Raw genomic sequence first — 24,839 nt, forward strand, 5'->3', positions numbered from 1 at the left:
AGCTGATAATGGCAGGATATGCCTTCTCATTGGTATTTCATTTCATTATTAAAGGTGTTGATAAAAGGGGTTTTACCAGGCTGATTACTGGTCATCTAGGCTTACATAGACACCTTTAAGTAACTGATTTCTAATGTTTCATTGCTTTCAATAACTCATGACTGTTTCGGTGGAAATGGGAAACAGTGCATTAATGTTTCTAGTTGGTGTGTGTTTCACTCAACTTCCTTCATTTTGGCAGCATGTAGTTTAAAAAGCTGCCAACAGCAGCTTTGCAATATACAGCAGCATAGCACTTAGGCTTTAAAAGTCTCTCATAAATGTAGAGGTGCATAGTAAGTTCATGATTATTCATCTATATTGTGATTCTTTCCTTCAGTAAGAGGAAGATAACTTCATGTCTTTGTAGTCAATGATGAAATGCTTAGCTGTAATGAAGTACAACTTCCTTCTTTAAGAGAAGCCTTTAGGCCTATTTAGAATCTTATTTCACTTTTTGGCACTATGAATCTAGTAGGTGTGATAGCAGCTGCTAGTGCCGTCTCTCATTTGAGAGTTTATTTACTGTACCTACATTGGTTACTGTGTACAGCTACTGTCCTAGTATCTACCAAGCGATGCACATAAAATATACACTCCTCGGTTTAACTCATTATGCCTGACTTCAGAGTTACTGAATTATTTGTGTGCTAAAGCCTGCTATCCTTTTTGTTTGCTTTTTACTCACATGTGTATAACAGAATAGCGAATTGGCATGGTGTTAGCATACTGAATGTGGTCAAACAATGCTGCTAAATCTGCCAGAGGAGAGGAGTCGTCACTTGTGCTAATATAGCTATTGCTGGTCCTGTTTCATCCCTGCATTAGATGGAGCGCTAGCTGTTTTGTGTAGCTGCGGCTCTGTGGTGTTCTTTCTCTCTGGAGAATGGGATCTGTCAGAATGCATCGTGATTTTCACTGGGGAAAAACAATGTCACAGTCCTGAAGGGGTGAAAAAATGAGTCAAACCCTAAAAGGTCATGAGAGTTTAAAACCAAACAACAACACAACTTTGGAGGTTTTTAATATACATGCATCTGTGAATTACTTTAATGCATAGAGAATCACAGAATTCTTGAGGCTAGCATTTTAAAAATACCAATTTCAATCTGTGATAAAGATTATCATTATATGTATTGGGCGTTATTCTATGCAATGTCCTTTCTGTTCAAAAAAAGAAGACAGATACACAGAAAACAAGACTGTAATAATCAGCAAGCTAAACTGTTGCAGAATATAAATGTGCTGGCTTGAAATTTTTGTATATATCAACAAATTTTACATTACATTAATTGGGACAATTTGCCAAGTGTAAAAGTACAGGTTAAAAAAAACCACAAGATAGTTTGACTTTTTTCTAATGAGTCTCTTACAGAAAGGAAACATCCTGCCTCCATCACTTTACCTGTGAATGGATCAGTGGCACAGCTACTTCGGCGTGGATTTTTGTAGCACTTTGGTATTCAGTTTGACTTGGTAACCCAGCAGAAAACTTAGAGAGCCAAAAGAATGAAAAATATTCTGTTGAGTTAGCAGAATTTTTTTTAATGTGAATTCGATGGGTGTCGGAATAGTGTAAAGGACAGGGTGTATCATATAGTGGGACAGGGTAGAGGGAAGGAAAGTAAGGGAAGGGGTTCTGCAACTTCTGGCAGAAGAAAGCTGTAAGATCAACTCAGTCATTTTGCACAACTCCACCCTCAGAAGCTTCATGGGAAAGAATGTGAAGATATTTGATTGTCGTTATGTGCCAGCTCGAGATGAGTCAGCATGTCAGTAATAAATGAGGTAAGCCAGGAAAGAATAGACTCTTGAGGGTCTTAGCATTATAAGCAGTAGCTTCTCTTCTTTGTCTTTTTTCAGATAGAAAAGCAAGAACTTCTGAAAAACTAAAGAGTAAGGGTTAATTTGAGCTAAGAAATATCTGCAGCACTGGTCTGAACCATTTTGAAAAAAAAAGGTCTTGTCTGCACCAACATGAGCTGTTAAGCTTGACAATGAAATGTTAAGGCTGTGATATTTCTTTTGGGAGATGGGTCTCTGATTTTCTGCCATGTTTTTTCAATTTCTGCATTAATCCATGTTCTTCAATGCTGTTGCGTGAGATTTTGAGACAGGAAGATATGCAACACTGGATCTGTTCTTTGATTGCAGGAAAGCCACGTGGCTTAGTTGGTAGAAACCAGAATATATTTAGTCTATTTTCAAGCCCGTTTTAGTGTAAGAGACAGAATACCAAGACACTATATACCCATTTGTGAAATCACGTTATTTTGTTTAAATTATTTTACTTCTGCCACATGTGAAGTTCTGTTAGGCCTGCCTACCTTCCCAGTTGGCTTTATTTTTAATAAAAATGAGTTACACTTGAGTAACTAAGTAAATTTTTTGCTTTTTTCTAATATATGATACATTTCCAGAAGAGGAAAAACAGGATAGCCAGTCTTTACTTGAAGTTAATACTCCACAATTCTTTTGTTAACTTTTTTTGAATAGATTTTTTGCAACAAGGTTTTCTGAAGTTTACAACAAGACTTGACCTGATAAGGCTTGACCGAAAAGGATCCTGTGATCTTAGTTCTTTCTGAGGAAGTATGCTATTAGAGGGTACTTATTTCTTTACTGTCTTGGTTTTTCTACAGCACTAGTATTATTGATGTAATTGCAGTGTGAGCCAGCTGACTTGCTGTTTTTGTATTACAAATTCAATAGTGGAAATGTCTGCCATGTTCTCAATTTTCTCACAGATCTTGTACTGGAGTCCCCACTTTGCTTCAAATTACTTACCTGCTAGTAAAGCTTCTGGGAAATACCTGGCTGCTCTCTTAAGCCCTATAAAGATGTTTTTCCTCTCTCTAGAAATGAGGGTTTTTCTCAGCAGAAAGAAGACAATGTGAGGAAAAGTTGCTATAACTGCAGTTTTTCGTACACAGGTAGAGTATAATGGGGTTTAATGCACATTTTAATTAGGCATCATTGTTATAAAGGTCTGCCATTGGTACAGAATTGTTGGCATGGGAAGTGGTAGCATCATAACGTCTTGGTTTCCTCACATCCATATTGGCTGCCTTTCTGTACATCACACCTTGCTTGCATCTGAGTTAGTGACAACTCTGTCAGGTAGCTGAATGGAAATGTGCATTGCCAGTGATGTAGAAGAGGTTTCCTGGGCTGGTCTCTTGGTCTTTCCTGTCCATGTAGTGAGTTTAGTTTCAGTAGAGGTTTACCTTGAGTATGTAGACAACTGCACTTTCAAAACTTAAACTTAAAAGCATATTTCCAGTCATTTTGGAAAGTTATTGTTGCGGCTTATTCTTGAGGGAATTGACATGGAACATTCTGGAGAGCTGTAAGGCTGCTCACCTGGGTTCTTTCATGTGGCATAATGAGGTATCTTATCGGTCCAGAAGTGGTGTGAGATGGAAATATCTACCATTATCCAAGGCAGACTGAAGCGTAGACATCAGCCAAACTGTATTTTCAGAGAAACCAAACTATGAGGAATTCTTTTCCTCTACTGTTTCCCTTGAAATTAGGGACTATGATGTAAATTATTCGTAGTGCCATAACTATCCCAACCTAGTTGTTTTCAGTAGTTCTCTTGTTTCTATGGACTGTGCTATTGCAAACCTCTTAAAATGAGTTAAGCCCTGAAAAAGTAAACTATGCAGAGGAATCCTAAACTGGGATGGATCTAGTAAGATTTTCCCTGTCTCTAATTTCTGTGGTTGTATCAAAGATTATTTTTTTCTTTGGCTAGGTTGGTGGGGGGGAGGGTCAAAGAGATGCATGCATATGTTCCAGTTTGAATGCAAAGTTATTGGATGTTTGGTTTCACTATGCTCTGTCTGTACTTGTGGCTGTGTATCTGACAGTTGACTTTGCTTATTGCTGTGACTTAGGTTTGTGGAAGAGGGTGTTTCACATCAAGCTGATCATGATTGAGATTGATGCTCACATTTAGGAGCCTGTCTTGTCTTCCCAAAATCTCACTGATCTTTGTCTGAAAAAAATGACAATTATATGGTGTGGCAGTAGCCTGTCTGTACATGTGCTAAAGTTTCATTATGCAGCATAGTCAATACAATTGATTCACCTTACCCTTGAGTAGGCACTTTGCAGCTAGTCAGGTTAATTGTTTTCAACTTCATTGGCTGATAGATGACCATTAACTACAGTGGGTTTACAGGTTTACACACCTTAATTCAGGTACCTACCTGTAGATGTCTTAATCTTTACATACTATCTTCTGTTCATGATGGTAGTGTAAGTGCAGGGTCTTGTCTTTCCAAATATGTTCTGCATATATCCTGATGATGTTGCTAGTTATGTCTGCCTTTTCAAATTTGTTGCTTTTTTATTTTTTAAACTACAGAAGGTGATAAAAGAACCCTCAGCTCGGTTTGTAAGAGGTAGTGAAGAAGGTGCTTTCTTTCTGACACTTCTGATTTCCTTTTTGTAATGAAAAATATATGAATATCCCTTCAGGATGAAGAGGGAAGTAAAAGACTCTGTGTATACACCACAAATTCAGCATTAGCTGTTCATTCTGCGGTATGAAGAGCTAAGTTTCTTCTACTGAAGTATAGTGTGTGGAACCACACACAAAAACCTTCTCTTTGCTGCTTTCCAGATTCCCCTTGTTTGGCCTCTTAAGACTTTTCTGAAGACTTTGTTTTATATAATGCAATGTCTTCTTTTTTGGTAATGTAATACTTTCTAACCATTCACATATCCAGCATAGCCTTGATATTTCATTTATTTCAAACTACAGTGCTATTGATAGTATTGTTGTAGTGCCTGTCACAGTGTCTAATCCAAGACTGCATGAGAATCCTACAGTCAAGCATATCCCTTTGAAAACCGTCCTGCCACAATACCACCACGTACAGAGCTTACTGCAGTTTCTGTTACAAGATTTCTGTGTGCAGCTCTCTGTGCCCAGCCATACCGTGTCCTGCTCGTCCCACTCTGCCTCAACTCCCAGACTTATTCCCAAAGGCAAGGCAATGTTGTTGCTTCTCACCATTTTTGGTAGTCCTTTTCCATTTTCCAGCAGAATGCTGGTTTGTAGGTTTTGGAGTTTTACTGTTGGCATGGTGGGTCCTTAGGAAGAAAGGAGAAGATGTTCCTAGTTGCCCTGTTTACCTTGTTGTTCATTGCCTGTGTCGCTGGAAAGTCCTAGCCCTCTATTAAGTTTAGGGTGATTGTGGATGGAGAGTAATATGGAGAGCAGAAGAGAGTCACATCTTTCCAAAATCCCACCAGCCCTTTGTCTGGAGGGAAGAAAGAAGCCATGTGGTGTGGCAGTTAATGTGCTAGCTTTTTTATTCCGTCTTTAAGTTTACTTCTTATCTTTAAATTACAAGGGGATTAAGGATAAAGCTATTCAGTTATGGGATGTTAGGATTGGAGTTTCAGATGCTAAATGGATTTCTTTGTCAATTGCAAATCTAAGATATTGATTAAAATCTGCTCTGAAATAGGAGTCTCTGTCCTCCATGGGCTTTCGTATTAATTCTGGAGAACTTGGGTACGCCTTGTTGTGTTCCTAAGCATAAATCAAATTGATGCTTTTTGAGATGAAAGTGATTTTTAATTAGGACTGGGAGAGTACCTGTTAGATCTAGGAAACGGCATGTTGAATGCATGTTAAGATTTTTGATGGTTTGTTTCCAATTGTATCTGCTAATAACCTGTTTTCTCTTGCAGAACCCTGTGATAATATGAGAGAGATTCTCCAAAATGTGGCCAAATTACAAGGTGTTTCAAATATGAGAAAACTAGGTCACTTGAATAATTTTACTAAGGTAAGAGCTCAAATGGTGTCATAAAACAAGTGATCATATAGACAAAATATTTTGTTTTCTCTATCAGACATTGTCTGGGAGATTCATGAAACAGCTTAATATCATGGAACAGTACTCGAAAACTGCACACTCTGAGGGAGGAAACGAGGAAATAAGGACAAGCAAATATATGAATGCAGGGTTATGCGGAAGTTTGTCTACATGTCCTACTGGCTCGTTTTTTTGTAGTATTTTAGTGCTTAGAAGCCTGAAATATCTCCCAGTAATGGGTTAAGTTGCAGAAATAGAGCTGAAGAGTGGTTCCTGCTCCATAGAATTGAATCAAAAATGTGAAATTCCAGACTCTGTGGATGTAAACTGAGAAAGTATGATGAGTGGGAGGGCTGTATCAATGAGCATGATATGCAGTGGTTTGGGCACTAATAGAATAGCAACTGTCAACTTTCACTGCAGCTTTCATAGTGAAAAAGATTTAAAGGGGTGATTTCTAGAAGTGGTCTGTATTGCTGATTTTTGGGGTGGTTTTTCCAAATACATGCTTCCAATAATGGGAATGTGATAAGTACTTGCCTGAAAGTCTGATGGATATGTTGGAAGCTGTCATTGTGAGCTGACAGGAGGCAAGAATTAAAAACTTACTGCAGGATGAGAGTGTCGGCTGAAGAAAGAGGCCATGAAAGACCTTCAAAAGGAGAGCAAGTCCCATTTTTTGTGTAGATGAGGAACCTGTGGAGACGAGCAGCGGGCTGATGTGAGGTGGGCAGGGAGTTAGGAAAAGGGTGTGTGTTTGTAGTGTAGTGAATGGCTGTGGTTGGACCAGTGTTCCATTGATTGAGGCAAAGGAAAAGTGCATTGCAGTCAGTGAGCTAGGAGACGTTGGAGCTTCAATGTGAATGTTACCTAGATGGATGGACTGATACTCAGAAGGAGCTGATAAGTTGTACACTTTTCTGATAGAGCACCACAGATAGGGCAGCATGCCTGAAGATTAAACCCTTGTTTCTGTGACAGAGAATGAATCCTGCAGTCAGCAGTAGCCAAGAAACGAGGTTGTAGTGGAGAATGTTGTGGGTAAAGTAAGGTTTAAATTATTGTTGTTGTAGATGAGCTGGTAACAAATCATTAAGTAAGATAACTAGGAGGCTGCTTGAAAGTTTTGAGACAATCTCAAGTCGAATAATGAATGCTGAAGGGCAGGTTTGGGGGACCAATTGATATGGGAAGGACAAATGTGCATGATGATCTTTGAAGTAGGCATGCTTATTCACTGTTAAAAGCACTCCTTGTAAAATTGAACAACACTTCAGTAGTAGTGTATGAGATTCAGTTAGCAGGAAGGTGAGTACTGAGAACAAAATCACAGTAGCAGATAAATTTGTCTTCTAGTGCATTAATAATAAATTTGTAAATGCTCCATTTCTGAGTTGGTTCAGAGCACGTATAGGTTCATAGCATTCACTGAGGAACTGAACTTATACTGAAATCTTTTCTTTGGGTCGTTGCCTTGTTGTGTCTGTCAGACATCCACTATTGACAAAATGATGCTTCCAAACTGCGTTGCAAGAAAGCCCTTTATTCTGCTAGAAAAGGCTGGTGCATGTCTGTGTTTGTTTTTGTGCTAATCTGGAAACTTTTAAATGTGAGTGCTTCCAAATTCTCTAGTTGCCTTAAAACTGAAGAGATGGATTAGGTTTGCAGATGGATGATTCCTAGTGAAAAGTCAATATTTCGTCAACTATGGATCTTAAAACTGTTGATTTTACCACTGAAAATGAGACGTTAAGCACCTCCAAATGTGGTAAATTAGTAAATATGCATACTGTAATTAAAGGATGAACCAAAAAATCTTTTTAAAAGATAGTTTTGAAAAATTGAATAATTCCATAATTGAATATTTGAAGAATGTGTTCTTTTTACTTAACTTGGTGTTAAAAATGGAAAATACTTACAAAAACACAAGGCAAGTTTTCATAAATAGGCCTTAGGACTGGCAAGAAATTATGAATTTGTGAAAAGCAACTTGCTAAAATTAAATATGACTTTTGAAGACAGACTGTAGTTCATAGCCTGGTTTTGATCCTGAATCAGAGTGACCCTGTGTAACGGAATCATCCTGCTCTTATTTAATTTTTAGCATATGTTCTTATATTCATCTCCCTGGAATATCTGCTTTATAAATGTATAACTTGTACATTTGGTTTCGAAAACTCGTCCTATTTTTGTTTGAATGGTAAATGCAGTTATGAAAATAGAATAAAGGTTGCAAATTGTATTGTATTGTCTGCCTTGTGGTTGGAACAATTCTGTGTTTTTCATTCCAGTGGTTAAGAGTGAAAGCCTGGAGCTTGGGGGAGATGGTTTTCTTTCCTTTTTGCACTCTGGTCTTCTACCATGAATTGATACAGTCTTAGTTCCCCTTTTGTGAGATAGGAGTGTGGGAAAGAGAGGCGTGCTGAGAGCTGAGGATGTTTGTATCCTGTCCTGGAATTATACCAAAGATAAATTTGATTTGTTTTTAAATTCCTATGTTCTGTGTTCCATTTTTGAAAGGCTACTAGTTATCTAGGATATTAGTTCTACAGACAAGAGAAGGACCTTTGATATTTTTTTTTATAGCATATTTCTGATAAAATAATAAAGAAAATCTATAAAATTTCACTTTCAACACCAATCTAAGCAGTTGCTTCCCAGCGCCCCAGATCTTTCTTTCAAAGAGTGGGCAAATCTCCCATTTGGAAGAAATATTCTTCTACTTTTTTGGTCAGGGGAAGCAAAATGTTTGTATTCGAGACAAGTAATTTAAGTTAATGTGGGCTTTCCTGACAGAAATCATGATAGACATTAAGTTTTGTATTAATTTCAAGATATCTGAGGTATATTAGGTTCAGGTTACTATCCTTGAAAGAGGACTGGATTTTTAGGGTGGGATTTGTTCCACCCCCCTCCTGCTTTGTTTAAGGAGAAGGAAAGTAATCACCCTTTAAAAATTACTGAACTAGACTCCAGGATTTTATGCTGAAGTTAAATACTTCAAATGAAATTTTTAAAAGATAGCGGTGGTCAGCAGTCAACCGGATTTGTTACTTTATCTGCAAGAATGATACTGTAAGACAGCTATTTTGTATGAAGCTTGTCTACCTAAAAGATGTAATTCCCTTTTAATTTGGCTTTCCCTCAAGAGAAGTGTTAACTAGTAACATTCAAGTCCCCGCAGCACCTGTACATAACTGCGCCAAGTGTGCTGTATACACTGTATTTTACAAAATGTAGCATTTCATTCACCAGTTTTAGCTAGTGCTTTTTCTTAGTAAAACCCTTAATGTTCATGTTCTTGGATTCTTGGCTGCAGAACAAGGGTTGTTCTTGCCCAACAAGTGCTGTAAGTTTTTTGTTCCAAGAAATTGGTCTTCCCAGTCTTGTGATACTCAGGCTATGGAAAGGTATGTTTAGTTCTGAATTGCAGCGGTGGCAGACTTACAAATTTTTCTCATCTGCTGCTCTTGACCTAATAAGTGAAGATGCAGTATTGCGGGTAAAAAAGCTTATGAAGTACTGCCTAATCTGTATTAGACAAAAATAATCCTGTTCCTTTCAAACCACCTGTATCACTATTTAAGATAACCTGAATTTTGAGCTGAAAACTGGTTGAGAATTTTACCTCTAATAAATGGTCAGTGAACGTCACAGCAGTTTACAAGCTCAGTATGTACCTTTGGCTTCAGTAAAACGAGTGGGATTACCCATCTTCCATTTATAAGGCCAGCTACATAAGACAAGCACCTTGAAGTTTCCCAGCTTCTGCTGATTAATACCAAAACATCATGGTTACTACTTTGGGGTTTTCCCCACCCCCATGAGAAATAGTAAGTGATAAATTACTGAAAACCAGAAGGAAACATACAATTGCATTTACCTAGTGGAAAATATCTTTTGGATGTGAAGTATTTATTTAGAATCCTTTATTACAGAAGGCTTATCCCACTGTTAGCTTCTGAGAGATCCTTTATACCTTTTTAAACCTAAAAGCATATTTAAATAAGGAGCAGAAAAAAGGATCAACAGATGTTGTTATAGGGATTTCTGTTTTTCATTCAGAAAGAAAGGTGCTTCTTCTAGGACAAAATGAAACTTAATTAATTTTATTTTAAATGTAGCAATTGAGTAATGTCAGTGATATGGAAAATCATATTTTCAGTTTGCTCAAAACTAACTATGTCATTATTTAATGAGGCTCTACTATTCTGCTCTATATGTGTTAGCTTTTTACTATTCTGCTAAATTTCACTAGGATATGGATTGAATTTGGGGCTGTAGAGGCTTTCACAGAATCCGTCTTTGATTCGTAGTCAGTCATTTTAGAGTCTCAGCTGTCCTTTGCAAAACGCAAGTATCTTAGAATCTGAATGCAGTTTTCACTGAGTGTAACATTAATCCAAGTTGCTAAACCACTATGGGCAGAACTTGATGAACTTCATCTCATGATGAAGTACACAGCCTATAGGAACAGAACATCAGCTTAGGGGACATTCAGCTCTGGAACAAACCTGGAAAGCTAATGGTTATAAATCCATTGTCTGCAGTTTCATTAGGGTCTTCTCTTAAGACTAAGATCTACTAAGTAGTCTCCTCATAAATATTAGCAGTGATGTTTCAAACTGTATTTCCAAAATCACAGTAAAATGATTACATTTTGGCTGCATAGAATATTATCATAATTTTACCTAGTTATTGCTGTGACTGTTCTGTTAAATATAAGTTTGAATGGTCTCAGTGTGTAATCGACTTGTGTATGCTGTTGACCTCCTGTGGTTTTGTTGTTTTGAGCTACTGTTTCCAAGACATGTTGATGTGTTACTCATATTGCTATGACTCATCCAAGTAGCATGAAAAACTCATAGCTGACAGTAAACATGAAAAAAACCCTTCACTGTAAGTTAGTCACTGTCTTGCCTAGCGTAAGTACCATTTTGTCCTAGTATTAAGTATTGAGTATTCTATCAAAAATTTTGAATTTTAGAGTTGACTTAATGGCAGTTTTAGCAAGCAAAGTACACTCTGTGTTTTTGTGTGTCTATATATATATAAAAAATTTATTGTGGATATTAAAAAAATACATTTTATATGTGTGAGAGAGATATGTGTGAAAAATATAAAGTGTATTTGCATAATTCCAGGCATTTACACGATATGATAATACATTATTGTCATTTTAGTGAAATATAGCAATGTATAGCCAAAACTAGATTTTAGTGTTCTGTTACTGCTTGCCTATAAACTTATACCACAGTGATATGCATGTTAATTGTTAAATGTTACAGTCAAACATATGACAGTTACTTGGCTTTGTCAGGAATTCAGCCATTACAAAAATCACTGCATTTGGGCCAGTATCACTGGCCTGCTTAATGTTGGTTGAAAGTGAAATGAGAAGAAAGTGGCAAAGTTTCTCCTTTAATGTACTTAAGACCAGACATTTATAACTGAGGAAATACCCAAAGCATAGAGACAGCTGAACAGTATCTTCTTTATAGCAGCCTACATGACTTTTTTTCTTCTTTTAAACATGTATCAATCCAACCTTACTTTTGCCAGGTTGTTTTTTCTTTTTCCTAGACTAAATAAACTCAATGGCTTATCCCTCATGGGTGTATTTTCTAGCTGCCTTGTACATTTTTCTGTGGCAGTTTTTCCAGTTTGTCTGCTCTTAAAATGTGGCACCCAAAATTTTGTTGTTTATGCAGTTTTGAGAGCAGCCTGTGAAGTGGGGAAAAAAAGTCTCTAAATTTCAAACATAATGCACTACTATTAGTATTTTCAAAAGTAAAATTTCTTTTTTTTTTCTGAAATGAGATCACATTAACTCATTTAGTTTATAGTTTGCTGTAACTTACCTTGCTTTCCTTCTGAAATTTATTTTTGTATTTAGCATTCAGAATGTTTTCTGAACATCTGGCACTTCTCTGCTGGACTCCTTTCAGTTTTTATGTGTCTGTTAACGTGTGGTACCCTGAATGATATGATACACTGTTCTTTTTATTTAATTGAATTTTCTTACTGACTTTGGGCACTCCTTTCAAATCACTGAAATGCTTTGAATTCTGATCTTGCGGTCCATCTTTTAAATTCTTTTCTAGCTGGAAATCCAGTACGCACACCACTGTGTGTAAATTGCAAAGAAAGCCAGTACATAAGTAATGGTGGCCCATTGGAATGAGAGTAAACTAATACCTAAAGTAGCTAATCTTGTGCGTAGGTTTTTTTTATCCAATTCTATCTGTTCACTCCCTGTGAGAGATATTTCACATGTGTGCACAGACACCATCAATGTGTCTTAGATAATGATTATCATCATGTTCAGAAATTTGTATCCACACAGCTGTTAAACTTGATGGAAGTTATACCTGTTGTCAGGTAGGATCAAGTTTCTTTCTAGATGAGTGAGGGTATGCACTGTGGGAACACATATATAGAGGAAAACAGTTGGTATTGAGGAGCTAATAACCACATTGTATGTATTTGGTAAGAGTGGTTACTGATGATTAGATTAGAGTTGGTCCAGTGAACTGAATGCTCTTTAGCAATTGCAGCAAGTTAGGTGGGTTCCTGGAACACGTCATCTGCTTTAGTTTCATCTTGGGACCGCTCCAGATACCAGCCAATGGTAAGTGTGATGAAGCTCGCTTCAGAAATGCGCTAGTGCACACAATGTCAGCTTTCTCAAAAATGTTTTTTCCTACATCACAATTACAATTCTGTTTTGTGGTTGGTTTTTTTTAAAGTAGGAAAAAATACTGTTAGAATAATCTGGTATGTTAAATTAGGATTTCTCATTTGTGTCTGGGGTGGAATAATGGGGAGCCGGTTAGGTATATAAATGATTAGCCTAAACAGCTATTGGTGTACTTGTCTGAAACTGAACAATGAACTGTTTTTACTCTCTATCTTCTCACACTGTTTTGCTTACACTCTGCCAGCCAATTTTTACAGTTCATAAGATCTCAATAGAAATGCTAAAACAGCAGTGGTGGCCTTAGGCAGTCCAACAACATGGCATAAAAATAGATTGGTGCTAGGAAGTGACATACTGTCATAACAAGTTAATGCACCAATTGTCTAGTTTTATTATCACTTAAATCTGAAAGGTGGGGAAAAGAGGTTGTGTAATCATTTTCCGTATGTTTTATAATCACCTTTGGTTATAAACGCTTAATAAAGAAAAAATCAAAGTCCAAAACATTTCAATTAGCTTAGATTATTTGAGCCCAAATGTGGAGAGCTGATCCAAGCCAATTTAATAATCTGTCTCAGTAACAGCTTTGGATTTCAGCATTATCACTATGCATTTTTCTTAAAACATGAAAAATAATTTCTTAAAATGTAACATGATTCTTGTAAGAATTTATACTCATTCAGCATAAACCAAAGTATTGTTTGAATTTAAAACATCATGCTAATAGAACGGGTTTATTTAAAAGCAGAGTTTCTGTGCGATATGCTGGTTTTTTCAGGTGGAGGTGAACAGTAGAATGGGAGCATGGAACATGTTAAATATTCCAACTTACAGTAGCATTAATTTAACTGTTTGTTTGTTACTAATTTTTTATTGTTAGCAGATAATACATATAAAGAATGTGGCGCAGGGTTTGATACATTTTAATACTTTCAGAGCAGGAGTATTCAGAAGTTGACATAAACACTTCCTGAATTCCTTACTGAGAAGAAGCTGTTAAACTGTGCTGTCTCAGAATTGAACAGATGCCTGTTAACGAAAAGAGAGGACAAAGTGCAAAGCTATTGCAATCAGTATTAGTCACTTGAGTTTTTGGAAGTGCTTGGGAAATTGCTTTGGGATTTGGACAATTTGGATGTGATAATAACGTATTTTATCATTTTAGCTAGGGATAGTAAATGACGTTACTAGGAATTTCTTTGCCACTCCTGCAAAGGAGAACAGCATCTGCTCTTCTTACAGAAGAGACTGTTTTCCTTTCCTAAAGAGGCTACAACATTGGCACGCACTAGATTGCTCCTTTTGAGATTGACTTTGGATGTAAAAACTGCACTTGTAAACCTTCAGTGTTGTGTTCAAAATGGATAGGTATGGTTGAAATGTTCAGAATTTGTGACAGTTTATAGATTCTTTTTGTGTGCATAAATTCAGTCTTTGCACTGATTTTTTTCAGAGGTACAGGTTCTGTGGAACTGATGGCAGGCTGGGCTGAATGTCAGTTACAGGACACTTAACATGGCAATGCCTTCTGATTTTTTTTTTTAATATTTTTCTTCATCTTTGCTGTGTGGACCATGACTGTCAATCTGCTTCAGAACTCTCACCAGAGCCCTGTTTTTGAATGTGGTGTGCTTTGACTTCAGTCTTTTTCATCTCTGCTCAGGTTACCAATTGCCCAACTAGTGTCTCTTCTGAAAAGAGCTTAAAGGCAACAAGAAGAGCAATCTGGAGTTGAAAAACTGACCAGTATAAAAGGCCACAGATTTGTGTGTGTCTGGTGTATGTAGGAACAGAACACTGACAGCAGAAATTCTCAGGGAAGTCTGAAGTTATTACGCATCCCTTTGCTATGAATGAAATTCCTTGGGTTTCCTTGAAAGCACGTCCAGAAATGTACAGTTTCACATAGTCATTTTTAAAGAATTAAAAATAATAGATATTTTCTTTTATTTTCAGCTTCTTTGTAATACTGGCCATGCTGAAGAAAAGCTAGGTTTTACATATGACAGCATAATAATATGGTAAGTAGTAAGGAGCAATAGGGCAACACTAGAGTACTTTAATTGTTGTAGGTGCAATTAAATAAACTTTATTTGTACTTCTGAGCTAATATTTTGTATTTCTAATGTGTTTGAAATTTCATAATGCAAACATATATCTTACAAATAATTTAATGAGTAAAATCAGAAATACATTATTTGCTTTCGGGCAAAGAGGGGAAAAAACGTCCAAGTTAAAAGTATGGATTTCTTTATTATATTCCTTATAGATGCAAAAACACCTCTAAATATCTCAGTACTTACAAAAGGTACTTTTAGTAAAAATATACAGCTACAGAATTTAGAACATATTCTTAACATAGAATCAGGATTTAAAAATAAATATTTTATGTTGATTTGGTGTGTGTATGTCTTTGTAGCATTGCTTTCCCTGCTGCTAAAATGCCCTGTGTATGTACTTTCAAGTGGAATTTTCCTATATTTTGTTGCTATTTCTGACAGCTGCAAGTAACTATATGCTTATTTCCAGAATCTGTGTTTTTACGTAGACATTGGTAAATTTGTCCTGAGGTTCAGCATTGGTGGCAGAAACAACTAAGATCTAGTATTTAACATGATTTTGTGTTCTTTCAATTTAGTTTATCTGACTTAAGAAAGCAAGCTTAGAAAAGTCACTCTTTAAGTAAAATATTGGGAGAACTTGTGTAATTTCTTATGAAAATATTCTAAGTTGTTTTCTTAAATAGAAATTATTTTCTCTGCTAGGACTAAAAAATTTAAAAAATATTAGTATATTTTTGTGAATGCATATTTTGCTGTAAGCTTTAATAGGTTATCATTTTCTGATCTTATTTATGTAATCTGTTATAGTGTTTATGGTGGAAGTGACCATCACTTAAGAGTATAACTTCAAAATTCAGAATTCTTTACCAAATATTTTTAAATACAAGTCTTAAAAGGTTATGCAAATACTAGTGTTTGTTTTTACAGGAAGAAGTTTACAGAAAGATCTGCTAATCCAAACACAATTACAGATATTGATAAGGAAGAGATAAAAATGTTGTTCTCAGCAGACACATGAAGAAAAATAGCCTTCTACTTAGAAAAATGCCAGAAATGGTTTCTCAAAAAAACTGGAAAGAATATAGCAGGAAAATGATCTTGGTTAGTGTTGTTACTTTGGTCAGTCCAATGGTTCCTCTCTGTATGTACATGAGAAGCCAATTTTTACTGCACATGTAGATAACTCCACTATAATGATAACTTTCAAACTCAGGGATGTCACTCAAATGCTCACATTTTAACAGGCATAATCATGCTGGTTGGTGGTTCTTCAGAAATATTTATAGGATTAATTGTTTTAATTAAATACAGACTTTTCAGGCAAATTTAAAAATTTTTCTCTCCGGAGTTACGGCCATTCTGCGGTAGTATTCTGTTTGCAGATTATTTTGCTGTACAGCATACAGCTGTTCTGAGTAACTTGCAAATACTGAACTTTTTAATAAATTTTGGAAGTGACCTTCAGGTAGACTAATTACATATATTCCTTTGGAAAGAGCATGGAAGTTCTGTAACTCACTCTGCTGATGTTCCCAACATTATCTTAGTGTCGTGGTTTTGGCCGGATTGGCCAATCAGAACAACAGATGCTCCCCCTCCCTCTCTCCTCAGAGAGGAGAGGAAGAGATAAGGAGATTTACGAGTTCAGAAAAAGAACTAAACTACTTTAATTAAAATAAGAAATAAGAAAATAGTAAATAATAGAATAATAAAAATTAAAGAAAAAGGTATACAATATATACAAAACCGTATCCAGCTCCCAGGATGACGATCACGTTACCAGCAGACACAGGGAAAGTCCCAGACTGGAGTCAGTGACAGACAGGAGCTGAATTCTGGAACTAGAGTCAGGAGGGCTCAGATCGGGATCAAAGGCAGATGAACAGACAGGGTCCTCCTCAGACGTCGGCCATTGAAGATAAAAGCGAGCCAGAGCAGCCTTGCCCCTCTGATCCCTCAGCTTTTATACTGAGCGTGATGCAGATGGGATGGAATACCCTGTTGGTCAGTTTTGGGTCACCTGTTCTGTCCGCTCCTCCCTGCAGGTGGGACCCCTCTACGCTTCTCTGCTTCCTCTAATAGGGCAAACAGCAAAGTTAGCTGACCTTGGTTGTTACAGCAATAAGTACAAGCAAGAGCCTCTCTGCATACCATTCATTGGTGTAATCAGGTTTTATCACTCTGAGAGTGAACAGTTTCTGAACAATATGCTGTTAATTTCAGAGTTTAGTCAGTTAGAAGAGGCACAGCTAAAAAGTAAAATTACAAATCAGAAAATTGGTTCTGTTTTACCTCAAACCAGGACACTTAGATTTCCATAGGGGAACCTTTTTATTCTACAGAACTGACTTGTTTTTCCTTTGAAAACATGAAAATTTACTTGGATGCAAGAAATACTTCCTGACTTTTCTGCATTTGTGAAGTATGAATGGCTAACCTAAAGCATTAAACTATAAGGGAATCAGTGATTTCAAAATAATTACAGATTTCCTATAAAGTTCTAGGTTTGGGGTTAGTAACCTTAGTAGAATATTTAACCAAACCGAAGACTTCTGCAGTCTGCAATAACTGCAGTTATTATCAAGTTAGAGATCTGGGTTTTAGAACTCACTCTCTTTTTAAAATTATGTTAGTCGAGGTGCCTGGTTATAGTTTCTTCCTGCCAGCATATGGGGATGACAGTGACACGTTTCATTGTCATTCCCAGTGTAGATGGGTCTTCCCAGTTCGCAGAGCACCATACCATTGACAGCCGAGAGGAGGCCTTGAGCCATGAAGAAAATGGAGTGTTGGTAGCCTCAGAAACATTTGAGGTCTCTTAGTTATGTCCCAAGAGGCTTTGGGCATAAAAGAAAAATTAAGAATATTCACAATTACCTTACTGGATCACATGGAGATCCGTTAAAACCATGGTTATCATTCTGTAGCGTGTGGATGAGATACTTCAGAAAAAGGTGTGAGAATGATCCTATAATAGGAAGTGACTATCCTTTCTTATTCCTTTGTTTGTTAGTTTTTCCAGACTTTTTATCAGTCTTAATGTTTATCAGCCTTAATGCTGTCATAGAAAGCTATTTTCATTTCTGCAGTGACACTTAAAATACTGGGGTGAGTACTATTGCGCTTATTTTTTCTCTTACACAGTCATGATGTCTTCTTGGCACTTTCAGCCACAGATGCACGTGCAGTGTGCATATCAAAATAATTTTCTTGATCTGATGGCTATTTTAGAATCATGTAGTATGGTTTTATAACACAGTTTTTGTCTTGATGTGTGTTAAGTCACATCTAACAATCTTTACTATCTTGTGAATTATATATACATATAATTTTTAAGTTCTCTTGAAGTTTCTCATAACCTTATTAAGGTAATAATTCTTATTAATTATGTTGCCCTCTCTATTTCTGTCCCCACCTGACCTCCTCCAAATCAAAAATTGTATACTAAATACTACCTGCATAAGATTGTGAGATCTGCATAGGAGCTTGTGAACCTGCATAAAAATCAGGACAAAAAGTTATCAGGATAAAAATCCTCCATTCACCTCTGCTTTTTGAATTCATCTTTACAGATTGCGATTTCTGAAACTACTTTTTGTCACTCTGTAATCTTTTTATATCCCTTAAGACAATCTTCAGCAACACCTTACGCCTTTTTATACACTATTGTAATAACTCGTTTTAAGTCTTTCGAAAGACTAGAAGAATAAAGTTTGCGTAACCTCTGCTGGGTGCTTCACATGGTAACCAGTTTTACTTTAAGGTGATTTTATTATAAAACCCAAAACAGTCTGTGTGCCCTTTGGAATCTGTTTTGTGTAGACCTGTTTATCACTTTTTTTTCACCTTGGCCATACCATTTATGATATGGTGCTAGCAAATACAGTTCATGTTAATGTTATTTCCAAATACAGATTGGAAGCTTGGTGGGCAACTGACAGTACTTACTGGATGATTTCCTCCAGTTCTTCCATCATTTTCACATCTAAGTCTAACTCATATTTTGTATAATAAAAAAGATGTTGAGACAGGAATCTTCATGCAGATCTCTAAAGCAATGACTTAGTATGAAGAAAATGATTGTTTCCATCATATCTCTGTCAGTCTTTTATTTGCTTCATTCCTTCTCCTTTTCCTTTTGGGTTATCCAGTGGATCTGGTTTAATTTTTCAAGTTTTCTCCTTGTGGTACAGCTGTGGTTCTGACAGAGAAGTCAGAACACGTAGACGCATACAGACACATGCATATAGGTGTTCCTACATATTTTTTTTTCCTGACTGTTGTAGCGTATCTTTGTTACCATAAAATCAGGTTTCGCTCAGGTTTTTCCAGTTCAGTCATTGACTGGTGACCGTTTTTTGGTTAGTTTTTGTTTCTAATGGAGAGATCTTTGTTCACCCTGTACACTTCTATGTGTCATTGCTTTCATTGGACCTTTATGGGTTTTTTATGACCTCTGTTTTAGGTCTGTGCCTTTCTGGCTAGCTATATATTCCCATTGCGTTCTCACTATTTAAAGATAGTGACAAATCCCTTTTTGGTGCCTTCTGCTTTTGGGTGTTGAATCTCATGATAGTGTTGTCCTTTGTAGTGGTTTCACTGTTGCAAATTCTTAAATTAACTTCTATCTGCAAATTAAGAATATTCCCTTCTTGTGAGTTGTAAAACAAGCTTTCAACGCTTTGACTGCTTTTGAGAAACTGTTTATCTAAAGCCTGTTTTGGTCTGCCATTCAAGAAACATTTTCGTCTCAAATATAAAAGTAAAGGTACTTTACTTGATGACGCGAAAAAAAACAGATGCAGTATTTGGCTGTACTACTAAGAGATGTTATGGATAGCAACAACACCATTTGCATGAGTAATAGAAAACTTCTGCCCTAAAAGGAAACTCTGCTTAAGTGTCTTAAACTAGAATATCCAAACCAATTGTAAACTGTGAGGTAAAAGTCCAAATAGAAAAATACCACTAAGTAGAACTGAGTCTTTACGTGCTCATCCCTCAGATTTCCATCTCTGCAGAGCTGCAAAACTAGAAACAAAGTATGATTCATGATCTAAAGAATGCCTATTATCTACTCAACACAATTGGAAGAGTTACTTGTCTGCTTTTCTTGAATGACTTAAGAAATTAATCTCTCCTCCAGTATAGTTTGGGGTTTTTTTGTTAAGAGGAAGATTTTTTTCTTAACCTCAGTGTTGAGAAGCTGTTTCTTATTTGCTTCTAGCTCAGCTTAAAGTAAATAAATAAAGGCAATTACTGTCACTGTTTTTATGTGAAGAATCATATTTGATATTACAGCAAAGATGGTCTTCCTGAAGTAATTTGCCACTTTCCCCACTTGGTGCTGAAAGTAGTTATCAGATCATACAGTACTGCAGCCTTTCTACTTTGTCTTGATATCACTTGGAAATAGGTTGCTGTTAATAGTGACTTCTGCACAGTACCATTAATTTCCAAAAAGATTCATGTCGGAAGATGTTGGAGTGGGAGACGGACCCGGAGTAACGATGGAATCTCAATATGAGTATGATCGTTCTCCCTCCATTCAAGTTTTCACAGAGTATATATAGACAGGCAATAAGAGCACGCGCTAGCGGCAGCTATATGATTGGCTTACAGTTTCTGTTCACGCACTGTCCATGCAGTTCATTCACACATCAGATTGGTTACAAGAATTCACATAGTAAATTACTTAGTCATTAGCACAACATGTTTTCTACCTTCTCAGTTCCCGTTTTTCCCATGTACTAATTCCATCTTCTACCACCTGTTTTGCTCTTAATCTAATCTCTCATAGTAGGGAGGCTGGCTCACATGACCATTTTCTCTCAGACACATTCCTACAATACCCCCTTTTTCTTCTTGAGCCAGCCAGACCTTATGCATGGCATTTTCTATCATGTCAGTCACTTTGCGGAGAACACATGAGGCTACCATAATCAATAATAATATAACCAACAATAGCATGAGGCCTTGCTTTGGTAAGTCTGATAACCATCCCGTTATACCCCATGAGTTTGACCAATCATCGAAACCATTTTTGACCGCTTTGAATTTGGACATGTTATCCTTGTTGTGACGCTCTTAGCAGGTTATATACTAAACACAATTAAAAACAGAATCAAAAAGAACCCTGCTAAGGCAATAAATACCCAGATTCCTAAATTTAGCCCAGAAAGCCAATTTCTTTGGATTTACCCACGAGAAATCCTTTTGTAATATTTCAAATACATTGTGGTTGCTGACAGCACAAGCGACCCTGGAAAAACAATCGTGGTAACATTTCGATCATCATAGTTACTGGTTTTGAAAAGGTATGTGGCAAAAATACCCACTCTAATGCAGTCAGGCTCTTTGCGAGTGCATCATCCCACTGTCCTGTCAGGGCATAAAGTTGAAATTCTTGTAGGAAGCTGTTCAATGCGTCTTGCAGCAGTAGTAGACTATATCTTATCTTGCAACATACTGTAATGCCTTCGGAGTTGTTGGGGTTAATGAACATAGAACTTATGGGGGGGGGGGCGGGGGCAGACACAGTGCTTCAGGGCATCCCCTGTACCTTCAAAGTGTGCTCATGTCTCTCTCCCCCTCTCTGACCCGAGGCAGCCTCCTTATATCCTGCACTGGATTGAGTGGAGAAGTACAGGCTAGAGTCGCTGCATGCATGGCCAGTGCACGCAGCGAGTCCCACCAGACTCTCCTGCACTGGATCGAGTAGAAAAGTACAGGCTAGAGTTGCTGCACACGTGGCCAGCGTATGCAGCGAGTCTCACCAAACTCATGATCCAGCTTTGCCAACAGCAGCTGTCTGACACGTGACTACATTGTTGTAATCCCTTCTTGTTATCTTCTTCTGTGAAGGTCAGGTTCTCATGGATACACACATAGTTTTTAGAGCAGCATATTCTACAACTCGTACAAGGGTACGATGCAAAGCGGCATTTACAGCTGATCGTATAAGGCTTATTAAACACGGCAAACAGCATACTAAACATAACAGACAAATTCCTTCCACACAGGCAATGAGTACAATTTGCTTCAACCAACCCCACCCCCAAGTCCATCCAGCAAAGAGATTTCACCCAGTGGTCTCCACAAGTTGCTGGTTCGGTCGGTGCAGTTCCTGCAACTGGGCATGGATGGATTTGGAGTGGTCACTTAGATTCATACAATGCAGTCCTTTAAAATCTTGACAACCATGTCTGTGAGCTGAAAGCAAAAAACCAGTAGCAGTTCTGTTTTGCAACATCGCATATCGAATACTATCTACATCTAGCAATAACTCAGAAACAGCGGTACTAGTAGCATTGTTAAACTTATCCTTGGCAGCAAGAGAGTCCTTGTTATCACAAATCCTTGGCAGCAAAAGAGTCCTTGTTAGCAAGAGCGCATGCGGACTCCCTGTTCTTGCTGGTACTGTGCTTTGATCTTCTTCCACAACAGGCCAAGATTCTCAAGCAGCTAGATAAGGTGTCTGTGAGTCCATTACAGGCTTATGTCATCCAAATGTTTTTCTTGCAAGCACCCGAGACTGAATAACAATTGGTGTGATATCTGTGTTTTCCAGCACCCAGGCGCGAGTCCCTTGCGTGTATTTACAGTCCTCCTCGCCGATTTTCCGTTGCTTTCCCATATTCTACCTCCTTGCTCAAGAGACCGCTTCTGCTGGGGTTCATTTTAGTCTCGCAGGGTATAACACAGAGCAATCTACTAAGGCATGCAATAACATATACACATATAGGAAAAAAACCAAAAAACATATCTCTATGGTACTGCTTTGAATCAGGTGTCCTATTTCTCTTTTTCTGATGCTTTCTCGTAATGCTTATGGCATACTTTTGTGCTAACGTGGCACATTTCCCATCTAATTATTCCTGTTTGGTTTCTCTTTTTTTTTTTTTTCCTCTTTTTTGTTTTTTTTTTCTTTTTTCTTTTTTCTTTTTTTTTCTTTTTTTTCTTTTTCTTCTTTTTTTTTTTTTTTTTTTTTTCCCATCACTTACAACTGACATAAAAGTCTGCCTTTGCAACAAGAGCTCAGTTTCTCATTTTTCCTTAAGTTTCTCATTTTCATACAGAGCATCCTATAGATTTTGGCTCAACTCCTTTTCCCAATCAACCATGACCTTATAGACAAACAACAAACAACCAGCGATACGCCCTGCACGGGCGAGCCGTTCCCGAGAGTGTAAACGTGTCGGCTCATGAAAACTCCCCCAATATTTCAGGACTTCCATCGGTTCTACAGCCCATCCTGGTATATCTACCTGGGGCGCGCTCGCCTTACGTCTAAACACTGTGTATATACAAACTTCTTCACTTGACGGAGTGTCAGCCCTAGATGCATACGAGAACAGTACCACACCGGGCAGAACACCTGCTCAAGTGGAGTCACCTAACGACACTGCACACAACAAAAAGCAAACAGTAGCACACATGCTGATCAGCAGGTATAAGCTGGCGCCCACACACACTTACACAGCAGACATACAAAACCAGCACTTTTGTCTCAGGGAGACGACTGGGGAGGGGAGGGGGCGAGGCGGGCAATGGAGGAGCAAAGAGCTCCGGCTCTGTCCTTCTCTGCTGACATTCTGCCTCCTCCATCGGCCTCAGATGGAGCAGAGGGGATCAGCAGGGGATCGTCCCAGACCTTCGGACCTGGCCTGTTCGATCCCCTCCCGTGGGTTGTAACGCTGCAAAAGCCCCGACTGCTGTGGCTCGCTCTGCGTTCATATCTTGTAAGGTCGATAACACCAATCACCATGTCGTCGCTAACGGTGATGCCTCTTTGTCTCCTTTACTTATCACTTCCCACAGTTTATTCCCAACAGCCTCCCATATTTCTGGTTTAAAAGCTGTCTGGGGCTCTGGTGCAAATCCGTTCTCTCTGCACCAGGTTAACAACCTTCGGAGCATACGCTCATCGTATTTCACCCCTCTCTTAGAGAGGATATGCAGGAGAAGTCTTAATATAGCCCCTTCTTCTTTTGTTACTTGTTGCCCCATCTCCTGCCCCGGCTTAATCAGTTTGAGCAACAGTTTCGCTGGTGTTTCAATCCCTCTCTTAGAGAGGATCCCAGCGAGTAGCGTGGCCGCAGCTTCTGTTTCCATAGCTGCGCCTGGGAGGTGAGGAGCGACCTCACGCCGTTGTCTGCTCCCGCTGATGCGCCCAAGCAGCACGTCTCCCAGCCAAAGTTTCCCACTCCCCTCCTCTAGCTGCTTACCGCAGTCTCGGAGAACTCAGTCGCGCTGAACCATCCTCTGCTACCAGATGTCGGAAGATGTTGGAGTGGGAGACGGACCCGGAGTAACGATGGAATCTCAATATGAGTATGATCGTTCTCCCTTTATTCAAGTTTTCACAGAGTATATATAGACAGGCAATAAGAGCACGCGCTAACGGCAGCTATATGATTGGCTTACAGTCTCTGTTCACGCACTGTCCATGCAGTTCATTCACACATCAGATTGGTTACAAGAATTCACATAGTAAATTACTTAGTCATTAGCACAACATGTTTTCTACCTTCTCAGTTCCCGTTTTTCCCATGTACTAATTCCATCTTCTACCACCTGTTTTGCTCTTAATCTAATCTCTCATAGTAGGGAGGCTGGCTCACATGACCATTTTCTCTCAGACACATTCCTACAGATTCAGAAGGTTTTTTGCCTTGGAGTAGCTGATTACCGTGCACGACAATCCTGGAGTAAGAGAAGGAAATAATTAGCCATTTGTGTAGGTAGAAATTCAGTCTCACTGGCGGAGATATTTGCATTCTTAGATATCCACTGAAGAAATCCTACTAAAGTATGTCACTGGGAGGCTGATGGTTTTCCCACCCTGTGTAGTCAAGGAGAGGGGGCAAATCTTTTGACGGCCTTCAGAAGGACAGTGTGTCACTTAATACTTTCAAACTCCATCTTTAGAGGCCTTTACTATCTCATTTCTTTTTAGCTAGATAATGAATGTAGGAACTTGCATTATGATGATAGTTATGTTTAGCAAAGCTCACCTCCGTGTGAGCAAAAATGCTTAAAAAGCTGTCTAAAGAGAAATATTTTTAATTATATGTTAAAATGAAATCTGTAGAAATCTATGCTGTGTGGGGCTGCTTAAGTGAACATATTTGGATGTACATAAAAACATATTTCGTCAGTGATGCATATTGCTATCTAAGGTGTAAATTTGTCTCT

At 38.0% G+C, this 24,839-nt stretch overlaps 1 protein-coding gene across 2 annotated transcripts in view; it reads left to right on the top strand.

Annotated features, from left to right (window-relative positions):
* The window catches only part of RICTOR (RPTOR independent companion of MTOR complex 2), a 92,829-nt gene that overhangs the window by 12,321 nt on the left and 55,669 nt on the right, over nucleotides 1–24,839 (top strand). The window contains exons 3-4 of one of the 2 annotated variants that reach the window (XM_054186116.1): nucleotides 5,752–5,849; nucleotides 14,536–14,600. In XM_054186116.1, coding sequence (XP_054042091.1) covers nucleotides 5,752–5,849; nucleotides 14,536–14,600 — 163 coding nt within the window. Of the gene's footprint in view, nucleotides 1–5,751; nucleotides 5,850–14,535; nucleotides 14,601–24,839 lie in introns of those variants that run through there. The other variant, XM_054186117.1, reaches the window with a different exon arrangement.

Source organism: Rissa tridactyla, chromosome Z (genome assembly GCF_028500815.1).
Source record: "Rissa tridactyla isolate bRisTri1 chromosome Z, bRisTri1.patW.cur.20221130, whole genome shotgun sequence".
Classification (NCBI taxonomy): Eukaryota; Metazoa; Chordata; class Aves; order Charadriiformes; family Laridae; genus Rissa; species Rissa tridactyla.